At 54.0% G+C, this 21,731-nt stretch overlaps 1 protein-coding gene across 1 annotated transcript; it reads left to right on the forward strand.

The window, feature by feature from the left end:
* Window positions 1-5,476: 5,476 nt before the first annotated feature.
* On the forward strand, window positions 5,477-18,567 carry MEX3A (mex-3 RNA binding family member A). Its single transcript, XM_065750155.1, has 2 exons — window positions 5,477-5,957; window positions 17,449-18,567. Exons 1-2 carry the CDS (start codon window positions 5,477-5,479, stop codon window positions 18,546-18,548), a joined length of 1,581 nt encoding a protein of 526 aa, XP_065606227.1. The 3' UTR covers window positions 18,549-18,567.
* The last annotated feature ends 3,164 nt before the right edge of the window (window positions 18,568-21,731 follow it).

The raw sequence follows: 21,731 nt of genomic DNA on the forward strand, positions 1-21,731 counted from the left end.
GGGAGGATCACATCCCTCGACCTGCTGGCCATGCTCTTCTTAATGCACCTTCTTGGCCACCAGGGCACACTGCTCATGGTCAACCTGTCATCCACCAGCACCCCAGGTCCCTCTCCTCAGAGCTCCTCTCCAGCAGCTCATCCCCCAACCTGTACTGGTGCATGCAGTTATTCCTCCCTAGGTGCAAGACTCTACACTTGCTCTTGTTAAACCTCATCCAGTTTCTTCCTGCCCAGCTCTGCATCCTGTCCAGGTGTTGCTGAATGGTAGCACGGCCTTCCTGTGGTGTGTCAGCCATTCCTCCCAGCTTCGTATCATCAGCAAACTTCCCCTCATCGAGGTCATTAATAAAGATGCTGAGCAGGACCGGACCTAGTACCGACTGCTGAGGAACACCGCTAAGTTCAGGCCTCCAACTGGACTCTGTGCCAAAGATGTGTCACTGAGGGATGTGGGTTAGCGGGCAATAGTGGTGATGGGTTCACATTTGGACTACATGATCTTTGAGGTCCTTTCCAACTTAGTGATTCTGTTATACTGTGAAACTGGAGCGCTGTGCCCAGTGCTGGGATGCCCAGCTCAGGGCAGACTGGGAGAGCCCCACAGAGGGTGTGGATTGTGGTAGAGAGCACAGGGTGAAGCCTGGGGAGTTCTGTCTGAATTGGACAAAGATCTTTGGTGCTGTGAGGAGCAGAGTGTGCTAAAACAGAGCTGGGCAGGGGTCTCCCTCTCTGGAGGGATCCAAACACATGTGGACATGACCCTGTGGAACCTGCTGCTCTGATAACGCACTGAGCAGTGGGATATGCAGTGGCTGATGGTAGGGACACAGCTGGTGTGCGGATGCCTGTACCCTCCCTGCCACCACCCTGGGGCCATCTGCAGGATTGAGGTGATGCTGTGTATCACCCCAGCCCCACAGGGACTGCTGGAACGATCTGGGATCCCCACAGACCCCAGGCTGCCTGCAAAGCTGCCAATTAATGCAACAGATCATTTGGGAGCTACCACCAGCCATGGGCATCTGCTTAACAACACAGAGAAGGACCTGGGAGTGTTGGTGGGTGGAGACCGGCAGCTGGTCAACAGTTGACCAATGGCTGAGCAACGGTTGACCAGCAGTTGGCCAACAGATGACAGTGGTTGCCCAGTGGTTGACCAGCAGCTGCCCAACAGTTGCTCAGCAGTTACCAAGTGGTTGACCAATGGTTGGCCATGGCACATGGCTTGGGCACGCCTCAGCCCTGCTGCTCTGAGCAGAGCCCAACCTGAGCACCAGAGCAGGACACGACATGCATCCTCAGACCACTGTGGCATTGATGCAGTAATGAACAGTGTATGCTCTCACTGCTGGTCTGCACACATGCCTGGAGCGATGTGGCCAGACGAACACTGCTCTCTGGAGGACTCTCAGCATTTTGGAGCAATGTTTGCATCCCAAAGGAACTTCCGAATGGCACAAGGGACCACTCAGTGGCAGTGGCAGCGGCAGTGCCATCATTGACCCTGGGGATGCCATCACAGACCTGGTTCCCCCAGCCACTGGCAGCACTGCTCTGGGGGAACCCAGGAACTGGTCCACTTGATGTGCCTGAAAAGCAGCATACATCTCCCCGTTGCCATGGAAACACTTCTTTTAAAGCCAATGAATAATAATAATTAACATGATCTATTAAATAATAGTAATAAAGGCATTGGTAATGTCTTGTAATTGGTAAAGAGCCCTTAATGATTGATGCCAGCTCCACAATCTGCTCCCAGCATGGGATCTTCCACCCCAAGGACCAGAGTGAGTGCCCCTGGTGGCTTAGTAGGATTCAGGGGGATCAGACACTTATCTGGATAATGAGAACGTCTAGACTGATAAGAAGAAGGGTTCAATTGGCTCAGGGCCTGATCCTGCTTCCATGTACACTCTGCATATCCTGGTGCACCTGGGAGAAACCCAAGGAGAAAAAATCCACCTTGGAAGGGATCCACAGGGTTTGCCCAGTCCAACCCACAGCCCCACACTGCACCACCCAGACCCTATGGCTGTGATCCATATGCTCTGGCAGCTCAGGGCCGTGCCCACCACTCTCGAGGACAGAGCCATTCCCCCACCCCCACACCCTGATCCTCCCCTGGTGCACCACTCAGCCCCATGAGACTGTAGTGTGTCCCAACAGGAGTGAGGCGCCACGCTGGGAAGGTGTCATACACAGCACAAGGACCTGCCCCAACCACTGTCCACTCCACCTTTGGTGTGGCCCCACACTGCATCTTTGTCTCTGAATTGGAGAGAGATGGAGGGGCAGTAAGGGCTCTTCCAACACAGCCACCGTGCTGGGATCCCACAGTTCCATGGTCTTTAGGGTCCCTTCCAACCCAACCATGCTGTGATCCCATGGTTCTATGATCTATAGGGTCCCTTCCAAATCAACCATTCCATGGTATTATGGTCTATAGGCTCCAGTTCAACCCAACTGCGCTGTGATACCATGGTTCTATGATTTCACATCGTCCCTCCCAACCCAACCATTCTGACCCCATGGTTCTGTTATCTACAGGATCCCTTCCAGCCCAACTGTGCTGGGATCCCACAGTTCCATGGTCTTTAGGGTCCCTTCCAACCCAACCATTCCACACTTTCATGGCCTTTTAGGTCCCGTCCAATCCAGTGATGCTGTGATCCCACGGTTCTATGATCTGTAGGACCCCTGTAGGGTAAATAACCCCCAAGGATGGTACTCAATGAAAAAAGTATGGAAGATGGTATATTTTAGTAGGCCTATACAGATGGTACACAAACAGCTAGCAAAAGACAGTGGCTCAACTTTAGGATGATAGAGGCTTGCCGTGAACTCCATGCATGAGGGATCTCCAAGAAGAGATCCTTCCCTGGTGGTGGTCAGCCCTTAAATGGGGTTTGGGAGAGGTGGAGCCAGGCTCCACCCCTTCCAATCACACAGGTATATCACCTTCACCTGTGCCTCTGTGTCTGACTCAGTGCTCACCTCAGGTGACCAATCAGTGGTTCAGGCCATGATTCAACAGTTCCCATACAACTCCTCCCAACCCAACCATGCTGCAATCCCATGGTTCTATAACCGTTATGGTCCTTCCCAACCCAACCACACTGCAATCTCACAGTTCTGTGATCTATAGGATCCCTCCAAACCCAACCAACACTTTTGATTCCAAGGTTCTATGATCTATAGGGTCCCGCTCAACAATACTGTGAATAATGTGGGGGGGACCGACACATGTCCTACAGCTGCACTGGGTGCAGCAAACCCAACCCAGTGGCTTTGCAATGGTGCAACACACAAAGGGACGACCTACATGTGTCCTACAGCTGCATTGGGTGCAGCAAACCTACCCCAGTGGCTTTGCAAAGGTGCAACACCAAAAGGGCTGACCCATGGACATCCTACAGCTGCACTGGGTGCAACAAATGCACTCCATTGGCTTTGGATTGGCTGGATGGGCACTTATTTGGGATCTGAACCCATTTGGGACCTATATCCACTCAGGACCTGCACCCACTTGGGGTCTGCACCCATTCGGGACCTACGTCCATTTGGGAACTGCACCCTTTCAGGACCTTCACCCATTTAGGACCTACATCTACTTGGGACCTGGACTTGTTCAGTACCTGTACCCTTTCAGGACCTGTTCTGCAGCAGATGGAACTCCCCTGGTTCTGCCTCACAGTGAGGCGAGGGGATGTAGGGTGTGGTATATGGGATGCAGGGGGTGGAGTGCTAGGTGTGGGGTGTGATGCGTGATGTGGGGTATAGGATGCACGACATGATGTGGGCTGTAGGGTGTGGGATATTCAGTGCCCTCCATCACTCATTTCAACGGGAAGAGCCATGCAGGGGAAGCAGGGTTGTGCTGTGCCCCCCCTAGAGCAGCTCCATTTCACGTGGGGCATCACACAGCCTCAGTGTGGGGATCCTCCCCCCACTACAGGGTCCCAGCCCCACTCTTTGTGTCCCCACTTCCTCCCATCCTCACATGTGATCCCCCACTCCCAAGCACCCATACAGGTGGGGGGCGCCCCACAAGTGCCCCTCCCACCCATGGGGCACACAGTGGGTCTTCACACAACCCCTTACATGAGGGACTCCTATGCTGTTCCCCCACCCATGTACCAGAGCCCTCAAACTGTCCCCATTCCTGTAACAGTGCACCTACTCATGTCCCAGACACCCCACACGGTCCCCTCACCCATGTCCCAGGGACCTCACACTGTACCCTACCCGTGGCCCAGAGGGATCCCCACAGTCCCCTCCACTGGTGACACAGCAGCGCCCACTCATGTCTCAGTCTTCCCAAGCAGCCCATCCCACCCACATGACAGGTTCCCCAGTTGACTCCCCCCACTCGTGTCCCAGCCTCCCTATGCAGCCCACCCCACTTGTGTCCCAGGTTTGCCAAATTATCCCCCCACTAGTGTTCCGTGCTCCCCACAATATCCTCCCACTCATGTCCCAGGGTCCCCACTCCATCCTCCCACCTGTGTCCCCATGTTGTCCCACTCCTCACAGCACAGCATCCCCTGCTCCCCACACTGTCCCCCCGCCCCGTCCCCACTTTATCTCCCCACTCGTGTCCCAGCCTCCCCACTCCATCCCCTCACCCATGTCAGCCCCTTCCCCTCTCCATTCCCCCACCTGTGTCCAAGGTTCTCCACTTTATCCCCCCACTCGTGTCCCAGGTTCTCAGTGCAGCTCTCTGTACCCGTGTCCCCGCCTCCCCACTCTATGCCCCCACTCGTGTCCTAGGTTCCCGATTTTATTCCCCTCACTCGTGTCCCCTCCTCTCCACTTCCCTCCCCCTCCCACGTCCCCACTCCCCCACGCCGCCCCCCACACACAGCGCACTGCCCCGCACCACCACCCCTCCCCACCTTCGACCCACGCCCCTCCTTCTCCCCATTCCCGCCCCCTTCCCACGCGTGTCCGCGTTCGGGGGGAGGCGGTGGCTCGGCGCGGCACGGAGGACTACATCCCCCATCATCCCCGGCCAGGCTGCGCCGGGGGGGGGGGGTTGGTGGGCGGGGGCCGCCTCCCACCTTCAAACAAAAGAGTTTTCCCCTCACGGCGCTGCGCTCCGTTCCGCGCCCTCCGGGGGCACCGCGCGACGCTCCGGGCGCGGGGAAAGGAGAGAGAGGCGGGGGGGGGCGGGTGGAAGGGTGGGGGGGGGTCGGACCCCGCGGGTTGGGAGGGGATGTGCGGGGGGGGTCGGGTTACAGCGGGAGGGGCGGGGTGAGGTGGGCGGAGGGTCCTTTTCTCTGTGTCTGTTCCCTTTTTTTTTTTCCTTTTTTTTTTTTTCCCTCCCTCCTCCCGAGCTCTTTGTGTCCCCCCCCCCACTCGCTCACACGCTCACACACATACACATACATACACACACACACACACACACACACACCCCATCCCCTCCTCTCCCCGCTCGCCCCCCCCGGCCCCCTCCCAGCTCTTTGTGAGCCATGCCGAGCCTGCTCGTCCCAGGGATAATGGAAAGGAACGGCGGCTTCGGCGATTTAGGCTGTTTCGGTGGGAGCGGCAAAGACAGAGCTCTGCTGGAGGATGACCGGGCGCTGCAGCTCGCCCTGGACCAGCTCTGCCTGCTGGGGCTCGGCGAGCCTTCCTCCTCCTCCTCCTCCTCTGCCGCCGCCGCGGTGCTGGTGGAGGACAGCAACAACAACAACAATAACCCTCCGCCGCCTCCTCCGCCGCAGCAGCCGCCGCCGCCGAACCCACCGCCGCCGCCGCAGCCGCAGCCGCCGCCGCCGCCTCCGCCTCCCCCGGCCCCGAAGGGTCCGTCCGCCGCGGGCGGAGGGGCGGCGGAGCCCAAGTTGTGCGCGCTGTATAAGGAGGCCGAGCTGAGGCTGAAGAGCAGCTCCAACACCACCGAGTGCGTGCCCGTGCCCAGCTCCGAGCACGTGGCCGAGATCGTGGGGCGGCAAGGTGAGCGGGCGCGCGTGGGGTCGCGCGTAGGTGGGGGGTAGGGGGTGGGGGAGGAAGACTGGGGGGGGGGTTCTTTTGTGGCGCGGAGCTGCCGACCGGCCCGCGCCGCTCGCCGCGTTGTTCAGGGCGTGGGGGGAGGGGGTCTCGCGTGGGTAGGCGTGGGGGTCGCGGGTGGGTGCGGGTGTGTACGGGGGTCCTTTCGTCGTGCAGTACTCGGGACTACCCCGTGCCGCTTCGCCTTTCGAAGCGCGGCGGCGCGCGTGGGTGGGTGTGAGGGTCCTGCGTGGAGTGGGAGTGACGGGTGGGTGCGGGGGTCTCTTTGTCGAGCGCTCTGAACTTCCCCGCGCCGCCGCTCCGCTCGCATTGTTCGGGCCCCCAAAGGGGGCTACGGCGCCGGGCGCGGTTCGGGTGGGGATCGCGCGTGGATTGGTCAGGGGTGGGGTAGAGGTCACGGTTGGATGTGGGGGTCACGGGTGGGTGCGGGGGTCCCTTTGTCGAGAGAGTGCTCGGAAGTTCCTCGCGCCGCCACTCCCCCTCGCATTGTTCGGGCCCTGAAAGGGGATACGAGGGGGGTCGTGCGTGGGGCGGGGGGTCACAGGGGAGGTGGAAGCTCACGTGTGGGTGGGAGTCGCGGGTGGGTGTGGGGTCCCTTTGTCAGGGGGTGCTCGGAACTTCCCCGCGCCGCCGCCCCCATCGCATTCTCTGCCGGGGAATAGGGTACGGGTGGAGGGGGAATCACAGCTCCCGGACTTTCATTCTGGGATTGGGGTGTTGGGAGGGGGGGGTCTGAGGGGTCTCTATGGATCCACATCCATAGGAATGTCTGCGTGGGTCCGTCCTCTGAGCTTCCCCACCCCCCGTACCCCAAAGCCCCACTTTATGCCTTCCCCCTCCCCCCACCGCCCCTCACCCTTAAAGACCCACAGCGCGTAGCGGTGGCGGCAGCGGGGCCGGGGACCGCCGAACCCCCCCCCAGAACCGTGACGGAGCGGGGAGAAAAATCCCCTTTGTGTCGGGAGCGGCAGTGGAAGCGAAGGGGGTGTGGTTGGAGCTCCGGATCGCGGATCGGATCGGCGCGAGTGGAACTCGGTTCTGCATAGCGCGTGGGTCCCCGTCCCCGCGTGGGTCCCCGTCCCGCGTGGGTGACAGCACCGCTTTGTTCTCGTCGCGGCTCCGCGCGGAGCGAGGTGGGATGGAGGAGGGCTTTAAAAATTATATATATATATATCTGTAGTGAGAGAGAGACACGCGCACACCACACCCCCTTCCTCAGTCGACCCATGCCCACCCCCACCCTTCCACGCATCTGGTCCACGGTGTGTTTGGAGGGGATGCATACACACACTTCGTGGGGTTCGGAGAGGGGGAAAAATGGAGCAAGCATGGCAGAGGGGGGGAGGGGATGGATGGGTGAGCAGAAAAGTCAGAGTAAGAGGGAACAGAGTGCAGCTCCTGGGATGAGGTTTGGAGGTTATGGGGAGGTATGGGGGAAAGGTCGTGGGGTGAGGAAGGCTACTGTCACCAGGGGACACACACAGAATGGGGAACGGGGATGGCCATGCATTGCTGCGCTTGGAACAATGGGGCTGAGGTGCATTTAGGGCACAGGAGGGGGAACAGGGGTGCCAGGGAGGGTCAGTTCAGCCCCCACTCTGTGAGTTGGGGCAGCGCTCAGCACTGTGTGGGGGGCACCGTGCAGGGGTTACCTTTGTTTGGGAAAGTTCAGAAGGAGAGGTTTTGGGGAGTGATGCTGGATGGGGGTCCCAGCTCATTGCCCACCCCCCGCCCCATTGAGTCCTGCTGAGGGTTGCATCTTGGGTCAGCCTGAACCGTGGAGTTTCTTCCACCATCTTTTGTGTGCATGAGGGTTTTCTATATCTGGGAAGTGTTAGCAGTTGGGTCAGACAGTGCCCCGTACCAGGGGCTGCATCCTGCACCACTGTGGAGCCCATGGCACAGCAGGACAATCTCTACACCACGAAGACACCTCCCCTTCCCCCCGTCCTCCCCATCCTTGTGATATGGTGATGGGCAGTGTGTAGTTGGGTGGTACCTGTTCCTCACTCTCCTGTTCGCACCTTGAAAAAGAGCAGGGAGAAGAAACACCATTGAAATGAAAGTTACGCTAAGGCTTCAAGCGATGGTGGAATTTTCTTTACAGAGTTGGTGCTTTGTGGTCTGATGAAGTGCTCCATTCCTTCCCCATGGAGCATTGTGGTTTCCACCTCTGGGAGCGTAACTGGGGGAGAGCTCTGGAGCTGGGCATGGAGACCCTCCCCTGTGTGATGTGGTACCACCAATGGAAGATGCCTTCAACTTTGCCGGAGGGGTCTGCGGGCACTCGGCCATAGCTCAGCTCCAGATACTTGGGTCAGGGAGGCCATAAAGTGTGGTCAGTGGGGAGGTTTGATTATGGGGGGGCTCTACTTTGTCTGGGTGAGTTCAGCTTGAGCTTGGTGGCTTCAGCTTGGGTTTACTTTAGGCTGTGTTGGCTGTTGACCATAGAATGCATTGGAATTAGAATGCACTGCCCATACACCACATCATCCACAGGTTGCTTTGGCCATAGACCATATCCACTATGGACCACGTTCACTGCAGACCATGTTCACCATGGACTGTGTTGACCATGGACCGTGTTGGCTGAGGACCATATTGACTGTATAATGCATTGTCTGTACATTACGTTGACTGTAGACAGTATTAACCATAAACTGTGTTGGCTGTTGACCACATTGACTGTAGACTGTGGCTGACCGTAGACCATGTTGTCCATCGATCTCATTGACCATGGACTGTATTAACCATAAGCTATGTTGGCTGTAGACAACATTGACATTTGATCATGTTGACCATAGACTCCATTAACCATAAACTGTGTTGGCTGTAGACCGTGTTGACCATAGACTGTAGCTGACTGTAGACCGTATTGACTATAGACTCTATGGACCATAGACCTTATTGACTGCAGATGGCGCTGGATGTGGGCAGCATCAGTTGTAGACCATATTGCCTGGAGCACCTCTTGGAGTCTGCAGTAGCACTGGGATGGGCTCTGAACTTTTCCAACTTCAGTGATTTTTTGATTCCTGGTGGTGTGGGGTCCACATTGGGACAGCATGGAACCCTGAGTGGGGGGAGGTTCTGGGGATTCAGTTGGAGACACTGGGAACTGCTCCTCCGTAGTGCCAGAGTGGAGGAACAAGGAGGGGACGGGCAGAACAACACCTTTGGGTGACGTGTGATCTCTTCCCTCTGCTCTGTCCGGGGCGAGCAGTAGCTGAAAATAACTTTTCTTCTCACGTGCCCTTTTCTTGTGAGGATGTCAGCCGCAGGTGGCTGTGTGGTCATGGATGTGACACGGGCTCCGGAGCCCATGGGGCACTCGGCGGTTCCATCCTTGCCAGCACTGTGTTGAGCACCAACACACAGCTCCTCCACAACATTCCTGGAGCTGAGCAATGGGTTTGCCAAGGTGCAACACCAAAGCACCTGCACACCTCGCAGTTGTTTTGGGATGAGGTTTCAGGACAGAAGGGGTGGTGAGGCCCTCTTCATTTTCACTGCAAGGGTGTGGTTGTGCTGGTGATGCTGGGAAGAGTGACAGCAGTGTCACGCGGTGGAGATCCCCTCAGTATCAGAGGTGCAGATAGGCATGAGAACGGCTCCACTGTCTCTTTGCTGCCCAGCTGCGGTCTGCTCCCTCTGCCTCGTGGATCCATGAAGGACATGGGGCTCTGTGGAGAGGGCAGCAGCCCCTTTGGTTTTCTGCTGCTGGGAGCACAGTGGAGCCATCAGCACCTTCCTACCGGGTGCTGTTGCTGGTGTCACCAGCGTCTGTGTCCATTGTCACCTGGAGCCAGAGCCACCGTTCGGTGGAGCCCGTTCTCCCAGCCCGTTTTCAATAAAAGGAGCTCTGCAATGGGAGCATTGCCCTTTCTCAGCAAAGTGAAGCTCAGTGGAGGCCTCACCAACCCCAGTGGAGGGGCTCTTTGTGTCCCCCCAGCCATGCTCCTGTTGACTGCACACATTCCCAGGGAGGGCTGGAGGGCTCCGAGTTCAGCGCCCACCCCCGTGGGGATGGGTGGAGGGGGACGGAGAGCATTCAGAAGGGTGCATCACAATGGGTCTGTGGTGGGGCCAAATGGCCGAAGCCAACACTCTGTGCTCTGGCAGTTGGGGTGAGTGAGCGGAACCGCGCTTGGTGTCGGGCCATCACTGGGAGGTGGTGTTGAGAATCCGTCTGAATTTCCACTAGGAAAAAGTGCGTCGCCACAGGAGTGACTTTGCACTGCTCAAACTGGAGGTGGGAGGGGAAAATGGGGCTGGGAGGGAGACAAAGGGAACACTTCAGGAAGACAGCATGGAGTGGAGTCTGGGTTGGGATGCCGGAGCCCAGATGTAGGGCAGTGGGGGAGCATGCCCCCCACCTCCTCCGCTGCCTTTGTCTGGTGGTTACCCCCCCAACCCCCACTCCCAGCCCTGCTCGTGTGCAGCAGTCGCATCACATTGCATTGCGTCGCATCACATTGCATCGCATCACATCGCACAGGGCCATGGGCACACCCACCCGGTGTGGGGCGACAGTGCAGGGTGATGCGGTGGGATGCTCACAGCACCCCCCCTTCCCTCCCCCCTCCAGCACAAACAAGGCACCAATTGTCTGCAGGGTCACGTTGTGTAGGGTTCTGTGTGTTTTTTTGTTGTTGTTTCTCATTTTTAACACAACTTTCATCCAACTCCCGTCTCCACCACATCACGGTGAGTGCGCTCCCTCGTTTTTCTATTGCATTGATTCCTTTTCTTCTTTTTTCCCTCTCTTTTTTTTTTCCTTTCCTTTCTCATGCACACAACTCATGGCATCATAGGCACCACAGACCCCCGAGCAGAGGGGCATCAGTGGTGGCCTCACCCCACACATCTCCACTGTGGCCTTTGTGTCTTCAGTGGGAGGAGGGCACCCCACCCTGCCGAGGATGTGGGATGGCTGTTTGTTTTGTGGCCCTCTTCCATTTCATGACATAAAAGCAAAGAAGAGTGGATTCCCATTTGCCCCCAGATGACTTCAGAATGCCCTCTGTGGGGTATTACAGTGGGGCAGTGGAAAGGAGCCGCAGTGTAAATGAAAACTGAATCTTTTGTCTGTGGGGATGGTTTCTATCTGAAGGAAGGAAGAAATTCACTGTCCCAGAGTGGTTTGTGTGATAAGAGGAGCAGTGGGTCCGTGGTGGGAACTGCAATCTGCTGCTCGTGGCTGAGGCCCACCTGGAGGTGTGGGGACCCTCCAGCAGTGCCACCTGCTCTGTGTCCGCCCTCAGCCCCACTGAGGGGAAAGGGTCCATGGGTTGGAGTTGAACTGGCGCCCGATGGAAGCATCTCTTGGAATGTCATCTCTGTGTCGTGGGAACGTCATATTTCCCATTGTGCTGTCCTTCTACCGGCATTGGTATTGTGCATTCCTGTTGCCATTACTGACACTGCACATTCCTATTGGCACTGTGTGTTCCCATTGGCGTTGTGTGTTCCCATTGATGTTGTTTGTTCTTGTTGGCATTGCGTGTTCCCATTGGCTCTGCATATTCCCATTGGGATTGCGCGTTCCTGTTGGTGTTGCACATTCCCATTGGGATTGTGCATTCCCATTGGCATTGTGTGTTCCCATTGGCATTATGCATTCCCACTGATGTGTTCCCATTGGCAGTGCACATTCCCACTGCTGCATTCCTGTTGGTGTTGTGCATTCCAATTTGCGTTGTGTGTTTCCATTGAAATTGTGCATTCCCATTGCCATTGAGCATTCCTGTTCCCATTGGCATATTCCCTTTGATGCTGCACATTCCCATTGGTACATTCCTGTTGGCACCGCACGGAGCACACATCCGTGGTTGTGATCTGCTCAGAGGCCTTTCTCCACTACCTTGTCATGAATGAGGTCCTATGGAATCCCATTGGTTTTGTGGTGCACTGAGCATGGAAGGGTTTGGGATGAATCCGTGTGAAGCCAAAGGTGGATGGGATGTGTTCTGCACCCGCATCACACTGTGAGGCGGAGAAGGATCCTTAATCCTTCTCTGTTACCTCTGATGAGTTTGTTCCCTCATTCAGGGGTGGAATTTGGCTCTACCTGATTCTTCCCTTCCCGAGTTTCCTAGAACCTCCCCATTTGGAAGGAAACCATAGGGACCATCACACCAGCTCCAACTTGGCAATATCTCCACTGTGTTTATCAACTTCTAGACCAGGCTTGGTCATTTAGAGACGAGGTTTATCCGTTTCAAGACCAGATTTAGTCATTTTTAGACAAAATCTGTCTATTTCTAGACCAGCTTTGGTTGTTTCTAGTCCAGATTTCTCCATTTCTAGACTAGATTTCTGCATTTCTTTTTTACCAGCACTGTTCAGGGACTGATCCTGGTTGGGTCACCATGTTCCAGGTTCATTTCTGCTTTGAGCATTTGTGACTCTCTCTGGGAAGTGAACAAACACATTCACTTGGAGTCCGTTAGCTAAAGTTATAAAGAGATGACACAAAATGTGAAACACTCTGGGGTCTGTGCTGTCGGCAAAGAGAAAAAAAGAAAACACAACAGAATGAAAGGATATGGGCGGTGGAAGCACCATGAGGAGGAGCTGAGCTTTCCCATAGGGAACTGTGGCCTGCAGGAGTCTGCCAGGGATCAATTAACGATGTCTGCACGCCACCTTCCTGGGGTGGAATTATGCATGACGGCAAAGTTCCGCCCTATTGCTGCTCCTGGGGGTCCTCTTCTCTTTGCTTCACGTTTTTGCACTGCGATCCCCGAGCAAAAGCCGCTGCATTGCGTTGGTTTCAGCTCCATGCAAAAAAAGAAAACGTTTTGGTGGGGAAAAAATGCAGCACATACAGGAGGGAGTGAGGAGGTGGGAGGAGGCAGATTTCATTTTGATGAAGCACTGTAGAGGGCCCCCTCCTGCTCTGTTGAGGATGGGACAGTGCTGGGGATGAAGGGGGGTAGGGTTTAGCCCTCAGGATTTCATGGCTGGGGCCACGACATGGAGTGGGTGTGTCAATTGGGGTGAGTGGATCAGATCGGGGCAGGTAGATCAGATTGGGATGGGTGGATCACATTGGATTGAATGGATCAGATCAGGATGGATGGAAATCGGTGCAGCCCTCTGGAAGTTGGCGGGCTGTGCGCTGCCTGCCCTGTGCTGGGGCTGTGCTGGAGCACCGCTGCTCCTGATCCCTGCGGGGTCATTCTCCTGCATGGAGCAGCAGGGGATCCCCATCTGTCTGCCTACACAAAGCCTCCTTTCCTGTCTGCAGGTCCGCACAGACCCTCCCTCCCTCCTCCTCCTTCTTCTCTTCCTCTTCCTCCTTCTCCCCTTGTTCCTCACACCACCACTGCACCGTGCATTCTTTTGTCTGCCACTCCATCTTCCCTCCCTCCTCTTGCCGCATTCTCTCCCTCTTGTTCCCTTTTTGGGGTCCTCTATTTTGCACTGCCCCTCCATCTTCCCTCTTTTGCTCCAGCCCTCCTCTCCCCCAATTCTGACTGCCTTTCCCCCATCCTTCCTGCTGCCTCTGGCTCTGAGTTGCTCTCACTCATTTGTGTTCCCATCGTTCCCTCCATCTGTCCTCAGCATGGAACCCGTCCTTTGTCACCACTCTGACCATCAGTGTCACCTCTACATTGTTCCCAGTGGTGCTGCGCTTGGATCACCCTTCCCCCAATGCAGGCATTGCCCCACAGCTTCAAAAAGACCCACCCAGCCCTGACAGTGTGCACCTACGGCCCTTGGAAGAGGGATTCCTGCAAACCCTCTGCCCTGGGGAGAGCACATGGAGGTCAGCCGCAGCACAGTGACTGCCCCTTTGCTCCCCACACAATGCTTCTGTGATACCCCGAGAGGAAATGGTAGCATTTGGTTCATTCCTACGATGGATCTCCAGCCTTGTAGCCGGTGTTTCTGGTGTGAGTCTGACATGCATCCCCCTAACCTAGGGCTGCAGATCCTGAACCATTTGTTCCTCTTCTCCCTGGAGAAGCTTTATTAGTTGTGAATTTGTCCTGGTTGTTGCACTGCATGGTTGTGTCATGCCTGGTGCGTTCTGTTCTCTGCTGGAGTTTCCTGTGTCCCAGCAGTGCAGTGCTGCAGATAACCACTGCTCCACAGCAGCTGCTGCAAAACTTTCCTAAAGAAAACAGTGCAGGTGGATTTTGGGGTGTGAGCTCTTTGAGGAGCGACGTCTCAGCTGCGAGGGATTGGGTTTGGGTTTGGCTTTGGGATTGTCTTCTTAAGATGGATCTCTGTCCGTGGAGCTGGGGATGCAGATGTGGGGCTGACACATGTCCTTGTGCATCCTATGACTAGATGACCCCGTCCCATTTTTCCTGCTGTGGTGGAGCCATTCTTCCATGATTTTGCTTTCATTGCACAGCTGTCAAAACCAGCACTGTTCATTGCCAGAGTCTCCCATGTCCCAGCAGCACAGTGCTGCAGATAACCACCGGTCCGCAGAAGTTGCTGCAAAACTTTAGTAAAGAAAACAGCCCAGATGGATTTCAGGGTGTGAACTTGGTGTGGAGTGATGTGTCGGCTGCATGGGGTTGGGTTTGGGTTGGGGGTTGGGTTTGGGTTGGGCTTTGGGTTTTGCTCTTTCTCTGCATCACATTTCCAACCCCCAGGAGTGTGAAATAAGTACCCTAGAGATGCACTCAGTGCATAATGTCACCGCACTCGGTAGCACAGGAAGTTTTGCTATATCATGGGGCCGTCCTCTCCATTTTACAGAGCATGGGACTCAGTGCACAGAAGTACCTCCCAGGAATTGGAAGTTGCAGTGGGGGGATTCGCCTGCAGACATCCCACATTGCCCACCTGTGCCAGAGCCCTCTGAACAAAAAGGGGTTTGGGAGCAGCATTGCCATCCTTGCAATGCTCTCCTGCAGTCAGTGTGGTGTTGGGAGAGCGACTATGATCTGTGGGCTGTTCACTGTGTGGCTGTAGCTCTCAGTTGTGCTGTGCCTGGGGGGTGATTCCCACCAGCTGTATCGATGTGGGGTTCTGGTTTTATCCCTAAAGGTTTTCTTTTTGGCTGTGGTAACCAGTGAGATCATTGCTTTCCTGCACGTGCCCCTATGGCACAAATCGCTCTCTGTGAGATGACTGCTGAGCGAGCAGCCCCGGACACACAACAGGGAGAAGCGGTCTTGTTATTTGGGGTGTGGGTGATATTGGGGTCTGTGTGGTAATGTTGCAGTCTGCTGGACAAGGCACTTACTTGGTTGTAGAAGCATTGTTGTTGGATCTTTTGTGGTAGAAGTGTAGTGGTAATGCAGTGCTGTGTGGATGGAGAAGAGATGGGCTTCTTTTGGGGAGAGGATGACCAGAGAAAAATTCAGGTTGGAGAAGACATTTAAGATTATGAAGTCCAACCGCAGCCCATCCCCACTGTGCCCACTACCCGAAGAGTCAATGAATCGTTCCGGTCAGAGAAGAGCTCTGAGATGTCCAGGACAAAACCCAACCCACCCCCATCACTGTGCTCGCTCACATGATCACAGAATGGTTATTGTGGGTAAAGACCTCCAAGATCATCCACTCCGTCCATCCACCTACCCCCAGTCACCCACACTCCACGTCTCTCAGTTGTAATTTCGGCCCCTCAGGGATGGTGACCCCCCCACCCCTGTGCAGCCATTCCAACACCTCACTACTCCTATGGAGAAGAAATGTTTCCTAATCCCCAAGCTGACCCTCTCCTGGGACGCTTCTGGGATGGGGGACCTCATGCTCAATGAGCTCTGATCCAGATGTGTCTGTACATGTGGCCCTATGGGTCACCTCAACAAAATGCCACCTGACACTGTGTTCACCAGTAGGAATGCATGGTTTTGTTTTTCCTGGAGACCCAATCTCAGAGTGAACCTCCTCCTGCAGAGGAATGCCCCACCCTCAGTGGGAGCTCATTGGGTGTACTGGGGGAGGGCAAAGCAGGAAGTGCTGCCAGAAGTTGCTTAGAAAAATGTAGTGCCACATCTGTTAAATTATTTATGGGCTTGGTGGCATCCTGGTGGCATCCAGGAACCAGGAGTTGTATAGGAAGTGGGTGTCACTCAGGAATCAGTAGTAGACTGGGAATAGATAGTTGTGTAGGAACCAGCAGTTGTGTACAAACCAGTACTTGTGTAGGAACTGGTAGTCATTTAGGAACAGGTAGTCACATAGTGACCTGTTGTCACTCAAGAACCAGTAGTCATGTAGGAATCGGTAGCTGTGTACAAATCAGTAGTTGTGTAAGGACTGGTAGTCACTCAGGAATCGATAGTTGTGTAGTAAGCAGCGATGGTGTATGGACTGGTAGTTGTGTAGGAACTTGTAGTCATGAAGGGACTGATAGTTTGTAGGGACTAATAATTGAGTAAGAATGTAGGAACTGGGAGTTGTGTAAGAACTGGTAGTCATGTAGGAGTCAGTAGTTGTGTAGGGACCATTAGTCACTCAGGAACTGGTAGTAGTGTATGAATAGGTAGTCCTGTAGGAACCAGTAGTTGCATACCAACCAGTACTTGTGTAGGGACTGGTAGTCACTCAGGAACTGATAGTCAGGTCGGAACTGATGGTAATCTATGAACTGGTAGTCACTTGGGAGTAGTAGCTGTGTAGGAGCCAGTAGTCATTTAGGAACTGGTAGTTGTGTAGGGACTGGTAGTCACACAGGGACCAGTAGTCACTCAGGAACTGGTAGTTGTGTACAAACCAGTAGTTGTGTAGGGACCAGTAACCATGTAAGGACCAGTAGTCATATATATAGGGTCTCATAGTCAACTAGGAACCAGTAGTTGTGTAGGAACTGGTAGTGGTATAGGAGCCAGTGGCCATGTTGCTGCCTCTAAGCTCTTCAGAGAAAGCACCAGGGCACACTGGACAGCACTGTTTGGAGGAGGAGAAGAACATTTTCAGGCCATTTTCAGGAGCAGAGGGAGTGGAGTTGGTGGGCTCCAGGGTGTCAGCATTGGTGTCACAAGTGGACAGCATGGAGAGCAGCCTTGGGGCAGGGCCTGGGCCGCTGTGGTGGGAAGGGCTACAGCCATCATTGTCCAGTGCCCAAAGCTGGGGGACACCCTCCACCCCCAGCAGTTGCCATAGTGTATTCAGCAAGCAGTGGGGTTTGGTGGGAGGGGGCACAGTGATCAGTGGGGTCCAGTGGGGGGGAACATGTTGTGTATTGAGGGTCAGTGCTCAAAATAGCAGTGCCCTCCAGGGAGTGGACCTCACTGTGGGGATGGGGATGGGGGAACCTTCCTCAGCAATTCTGTTACGGGGGAAAAATCCCTTTCCACTGTGTTTTACCACTGGGCAGTCGCCCATCAGTGTTACGGGGACTGAGAGCTCTCTGCCGCATAGCAGCAGCCATGACTATTTTGTGCTGATTTCCCATGGCAGAGGGCTGATGGTGGGAGTGGCCTTCCTGACCTTTCTTTACCCTTTTCCCCTCTTCTCCAAGGCTGCAAAATCAAAGCTCTCCGGGCCAAGACCAACACATACATCAAGACACCGGTGCGGGGTGAGGAGCCAGTCTTCATGGTGACAGGGCGGCGCGAGGATGTGGCCATGGCGCGGCGGGAGATCATCTCAGCGGCTGAGCACTTCTCCATGATCCGGGCGTCACGCAATAAGGCCGGCACCACATTTGGCAGCGCACCCACCTTGCCAGGCCAGGTCACCATCCGAGTGCGTGTCCCCTATCGAGTGGTGGGACTGGTGGTGGGCCCAAAAGGAGCCACCATCAAGAGGATCCAACAGCAAACCAACACGTACATCATCACTCCCAGCCGAGATCGAGACCCCGTCTTTGAGATCACCGGTGCTCCAGGCAACGTGGAACGTGCACGAGAGGAGATTGAGACCCACATCGCAGTGAGGACGGGGAAGATCTTGGAGTACAACAATGAGAATGATTTCTTGTCTAGCAGCCCCGACTCCAGCATGGAGAACCGCTACTCAGAGGCCTGGCGGGTGCACACTCCTGCACCGGGCTGCAAGCCGCTCTCCACCTTCCGGCAAAACAGCCTGGGCTGCATCGGGGACTGCTCGGTGGACCCGGTCTATGAGACACCACGGCTGAGTGACCAAAACGACTTCAATTACGGTTACCTCTTTCCCAACTACGGCGTCAACAAGCAAGATCTGTACTATGGGGTGCCGGAGTCAGGTGCCCCGATGTGGGCTGGGCAGGAGAACACCAACCCAGTCTCAGTGCTCTTCTCAAAGCAGCAGCGCTCCAGCAGCACCGGTGCCATCCACCCCAATTCCCACCGCTCACCATCCTCTTCCATCCAAGAGCCAAATCTCTCTGCTCTTCCACGGCGATCCCAGGGGGAATCACTCCAGGGCTTCTCCAAACTGGGAAGCACTGCCCGGACATCCGTCTCTGGCAGCCGCGAGTGCATGATATGTTTTGAGAGTGAAGTGACTGCAGCACTGGTGCCGTGTGGCCATAACCTCTTTTGCATGGAGTGTGCCGTGAGGATCTGTGAGAGGACTGACCCGGAGTGCCCGGTGTGCCACGCTGCAGCCACTCAGGCCATTAGAATATTTTCCTAAAGAGACAGAGCCAGGAGGGTGGGGGCGGGAGGTAGGACGGGAGCGTGGGGAGGGGTTTTGGGGGGGGCAGGAGAGAGAAGTCATGGTAATAATTAATAATAATGAGACCTGAAGAACAAATGAAGGAAAGGATAAATTAATTTAAAGGAGAAGAACTAAGGGAAAAAACGGAAAAAGAAAAAAAAAGAAAGAAATTATTTTACGAGCAATGTATGTTATTTAAAAAAAAAAAATCTATAGAAAAAACAGAAGTGAATGACACAGTGGAAGCAAATAGCAAAGCCAGAAATGGGGGAGGGCAGAGGATGCTCCACCTGCAACGCCTTCTCCAAGAACAAGAGCTCTGAACGCACACTCGCATCCTGCAAGCAAAGCAGTTTTCAGTCAGTTTCTTGGTGAGACTGGGACTCGTCAGTGCTGACCATTGGATGGGGGAGGACAAGGAGGGGGTCCCAGTGGCCCTTTCCCTCCATTTGTCACACGGGTCTGAAGCGCCTGCTGTCCTCCTCCTGCCACTTCTGAGGGAGTCAGCTCAACCGGGAGCTCCAAAAAGAAGAGAGATTGAGAGACAGGAAAACGGATGTCGGAGATTGGAAAAGAAAAAGGAAAAACAAATAAATAATAATAATTAAAAAAAAAAAAACCACCGACCTCTGGGAACCTGTTTGAACGAGGGCACAACTGTATTACCTCAAAGATTTACAAAAAAAAAAAAAAAAAAAACCAACAAAAAAAACCAGAAAACCACAGCAGCTGAAGAACTTTGTTTTCTCTTTTTTTCTGATTTGCCGTTTTTCTAAAAAAAAAAAAAAAAGAATAAAAAAAAAGACACAGACACAAATAATAATAATAAATAATAATATTTTAAAAAGAGAAAAAAAAAACCACGTTTAACGCTGGTGAAACTGAAGAAGGTTTGGAAGAAGCTCTTGGAGTCCCCGTGGGCCGATCCGCGTCTTGTTTTTCTGAGCCACCGCGGAGTGCAGTCGTTGTTCCTCTTCCTCCTCCAAGCAGGGATGAGTTGGTCCGATGCAGCCGGAGCTGCTAACAGGGTATTTCCACATGCTCCCCCCGCGTTGGGCTCCATGCGAGGCGGACGCATGCACATCACAAGGTGCTTTCCTTCCCCTTTCCTTGCGCCGAAACCTAAGAGATATGATGACACGGTGGAGGCGATCGCTTGTCCCAACGGTAAAGCAAAAAAAAAAAACAAAAAACAAACAACCATGAATGCAAAACCTGGGTTTTACAGAGATATAATTTTGTTGTCGTCGTCGTTTTTAAGCCGGACCAAAAGTTTTGTTACCCAAAACCAAGTTGGGGGGAAATGAAAAGAAGAAAAAAAAAAGTTATTTCTTTATGGACCGAAACCTCTTCAGCTGTCCTTTGTCAGGATCTTCCTGAGGTTGGCCACTTTTATATATTCTATTTTTTTCAGAATGAAACAGAAAAAAAAAAAAAAAAAAAAAAAAGAATTGCCTTGTCAAACATCCTTTGGTCATTGCAAGACTCCTGGTTCCGTTTAGTCGCATCTTTTGGTTCATCGTTGGGAAATGGGAGAGGAAGGGCCTCTGTTCTGGTCCTGTGCCCGGTGGTGGATGCAGTATCTCAGTTGCCATCGTTGGGTTGGTTTGGCTGCTGTTCTCCAGATGCTGAAATGCCGCAGTGGTAAAGATGTGTATTGGGTTGACCCAGCAAACACAAGTGCCCTCACTACCAACACCCATGTACATATATATATATATTTATATATAAAAATATAAATATATATATAAATATAAGTATATATATATATATAGGCACTTAGCACCTATATATATGTATATATCAGTGGTATCTCTCTTTTTCTCCCTGCCCCATTTCCTGCCCCTCACAGATTCTGGACCCCAATTTAGAGCTGAACCAACAAGTTGCACAACTTAGCTGAGACAACAAAAGAAAATCATCACCGTCACCAAAATCGCACGCCATTTTTTGTTTTCTTTCCCTTCGGTTACAGGAGACTTTGGTTTCATCGTAACAATGTTCCCGGGAACATCCCCTCTTCTGCTGAGTTTCACCCTCTGGATATGGGTGGATGGGCGTGAAGTGATTTACCTCCACCATTTTGCATCAGTGGTAAAATTATTACCGTAGATGGTGAGAGGTAGAAAGAGGGGTGGGCACTGTTGCCAGGTTCTGCAATGGATGCTGTTGTTTTGGAAAGAAAAAAAAGAAAAAAAAAAGACTAATGCTGTGCTAAAGGGATTCTGTCAGGTTGGTTGTGTGCTTGCCTCCTCCCCGGAGCTTTCAGAACCCATCAGTTCTCCTCGTGCTGCACTGTGCACCCAGAGCACGTCGGGATGTGAATATGTGCTGGGGTGGGCACAACCTCGGCCACATCCTTCCTAAACCCAGTTCTTGTTCCAAGCCTGGCTTCGGTTTGGTCTCCACAGGGAGGTTAGGGAGAGTTGGAGGCATTATGGTGCTCCAGGACCTCTGTGCCACCACCTGCACTGCATCTGTGCCCACAGGTTGTGTTGGAGCCCAGTGGTTGCATTGGAGCCCCATGGTTGCGTTGGAGCTCCAGTGGTTGCATCAGAGCTCCAGTGGTTGCATCAGAGCTCCAGTGGTTGTGTCAGAACCCCATGGTGGCATTGGAGCCCCAGTGGTTGCCTCAGAGCCCCATGGTTTCATTGAAGTCAGGTGGTTGGTTGAAGCCCAGTGATTACATTAGTACCCCAGTGATTACATTGGAGCCCCAGACATTGTGTTGGAGCCCCAGTGGTTGCATCAGAATTCCATGGTTGCATTGAAGTCTGATGGTTTGTTGGAGTCTGATGGTTTGTTGGAGCCCAGTGGTTACATTGGAGCCCCAATGGTTGCGTTGGAGCTCCATGGTTCTTTGGAGCCACATTACTACCGTGGAGCTCCAGTGGTTGTGTTGGAGTCCAGTGGTTACACTGGAGCTCAGTAGTTCATTGAAGCCCAATGGTTGAAATGAAGCCCAGTGGTTGCGTTGGAGCCATGCATTGTGCCACATTCTCCTGCTGATGGGAAGAGAGTGGTTGAGTTGTGGGGCTCCAGCCACTGTTCTGAGGGGCATTTGGATGCGTTCATTGGTACCGGAGGGGCTGGAGCTGGAAATGTAATGATGGCTTAAGTGTTTCCCCGGCTAAGCACCCGGGGGCCACATTGTTAGTT

This window comes from Cyrtonyx montezumae, unplaced genomic scaffold (assembly GCF_038088225.1).
Source record: "Cyrtonyx montezumae isolate F1298 unplaced genomic scaffold, pur_monq_1.0 scaffold_66, whole genome shotgun sequence".
In the NCBI taxonomy this organism is placed as follows: domain Eukaryota; kingdom Metazoa; phylum Chordata; class Aves; order Galliformes; family Odontophoridae; genus Cyrtonyx; species Cyrtonyx montezumae.

Coding starts and splice junctions, on each gene's coding strand:
- MEX3A (XM_065750155.1), top strand. CDS start 5,477: ATGCCGAGCCTGCTCGTCCCAGGGATAATGGAAAGGAACGGCGGCTTC. Junction 5,958..17,448: donor CGAGATCGTGGGGCGGCAAG/GTGAGCGGGCGC, acceptor CTCTTCTCCAAG/GCTGCAAAATCAAAGCTCTC.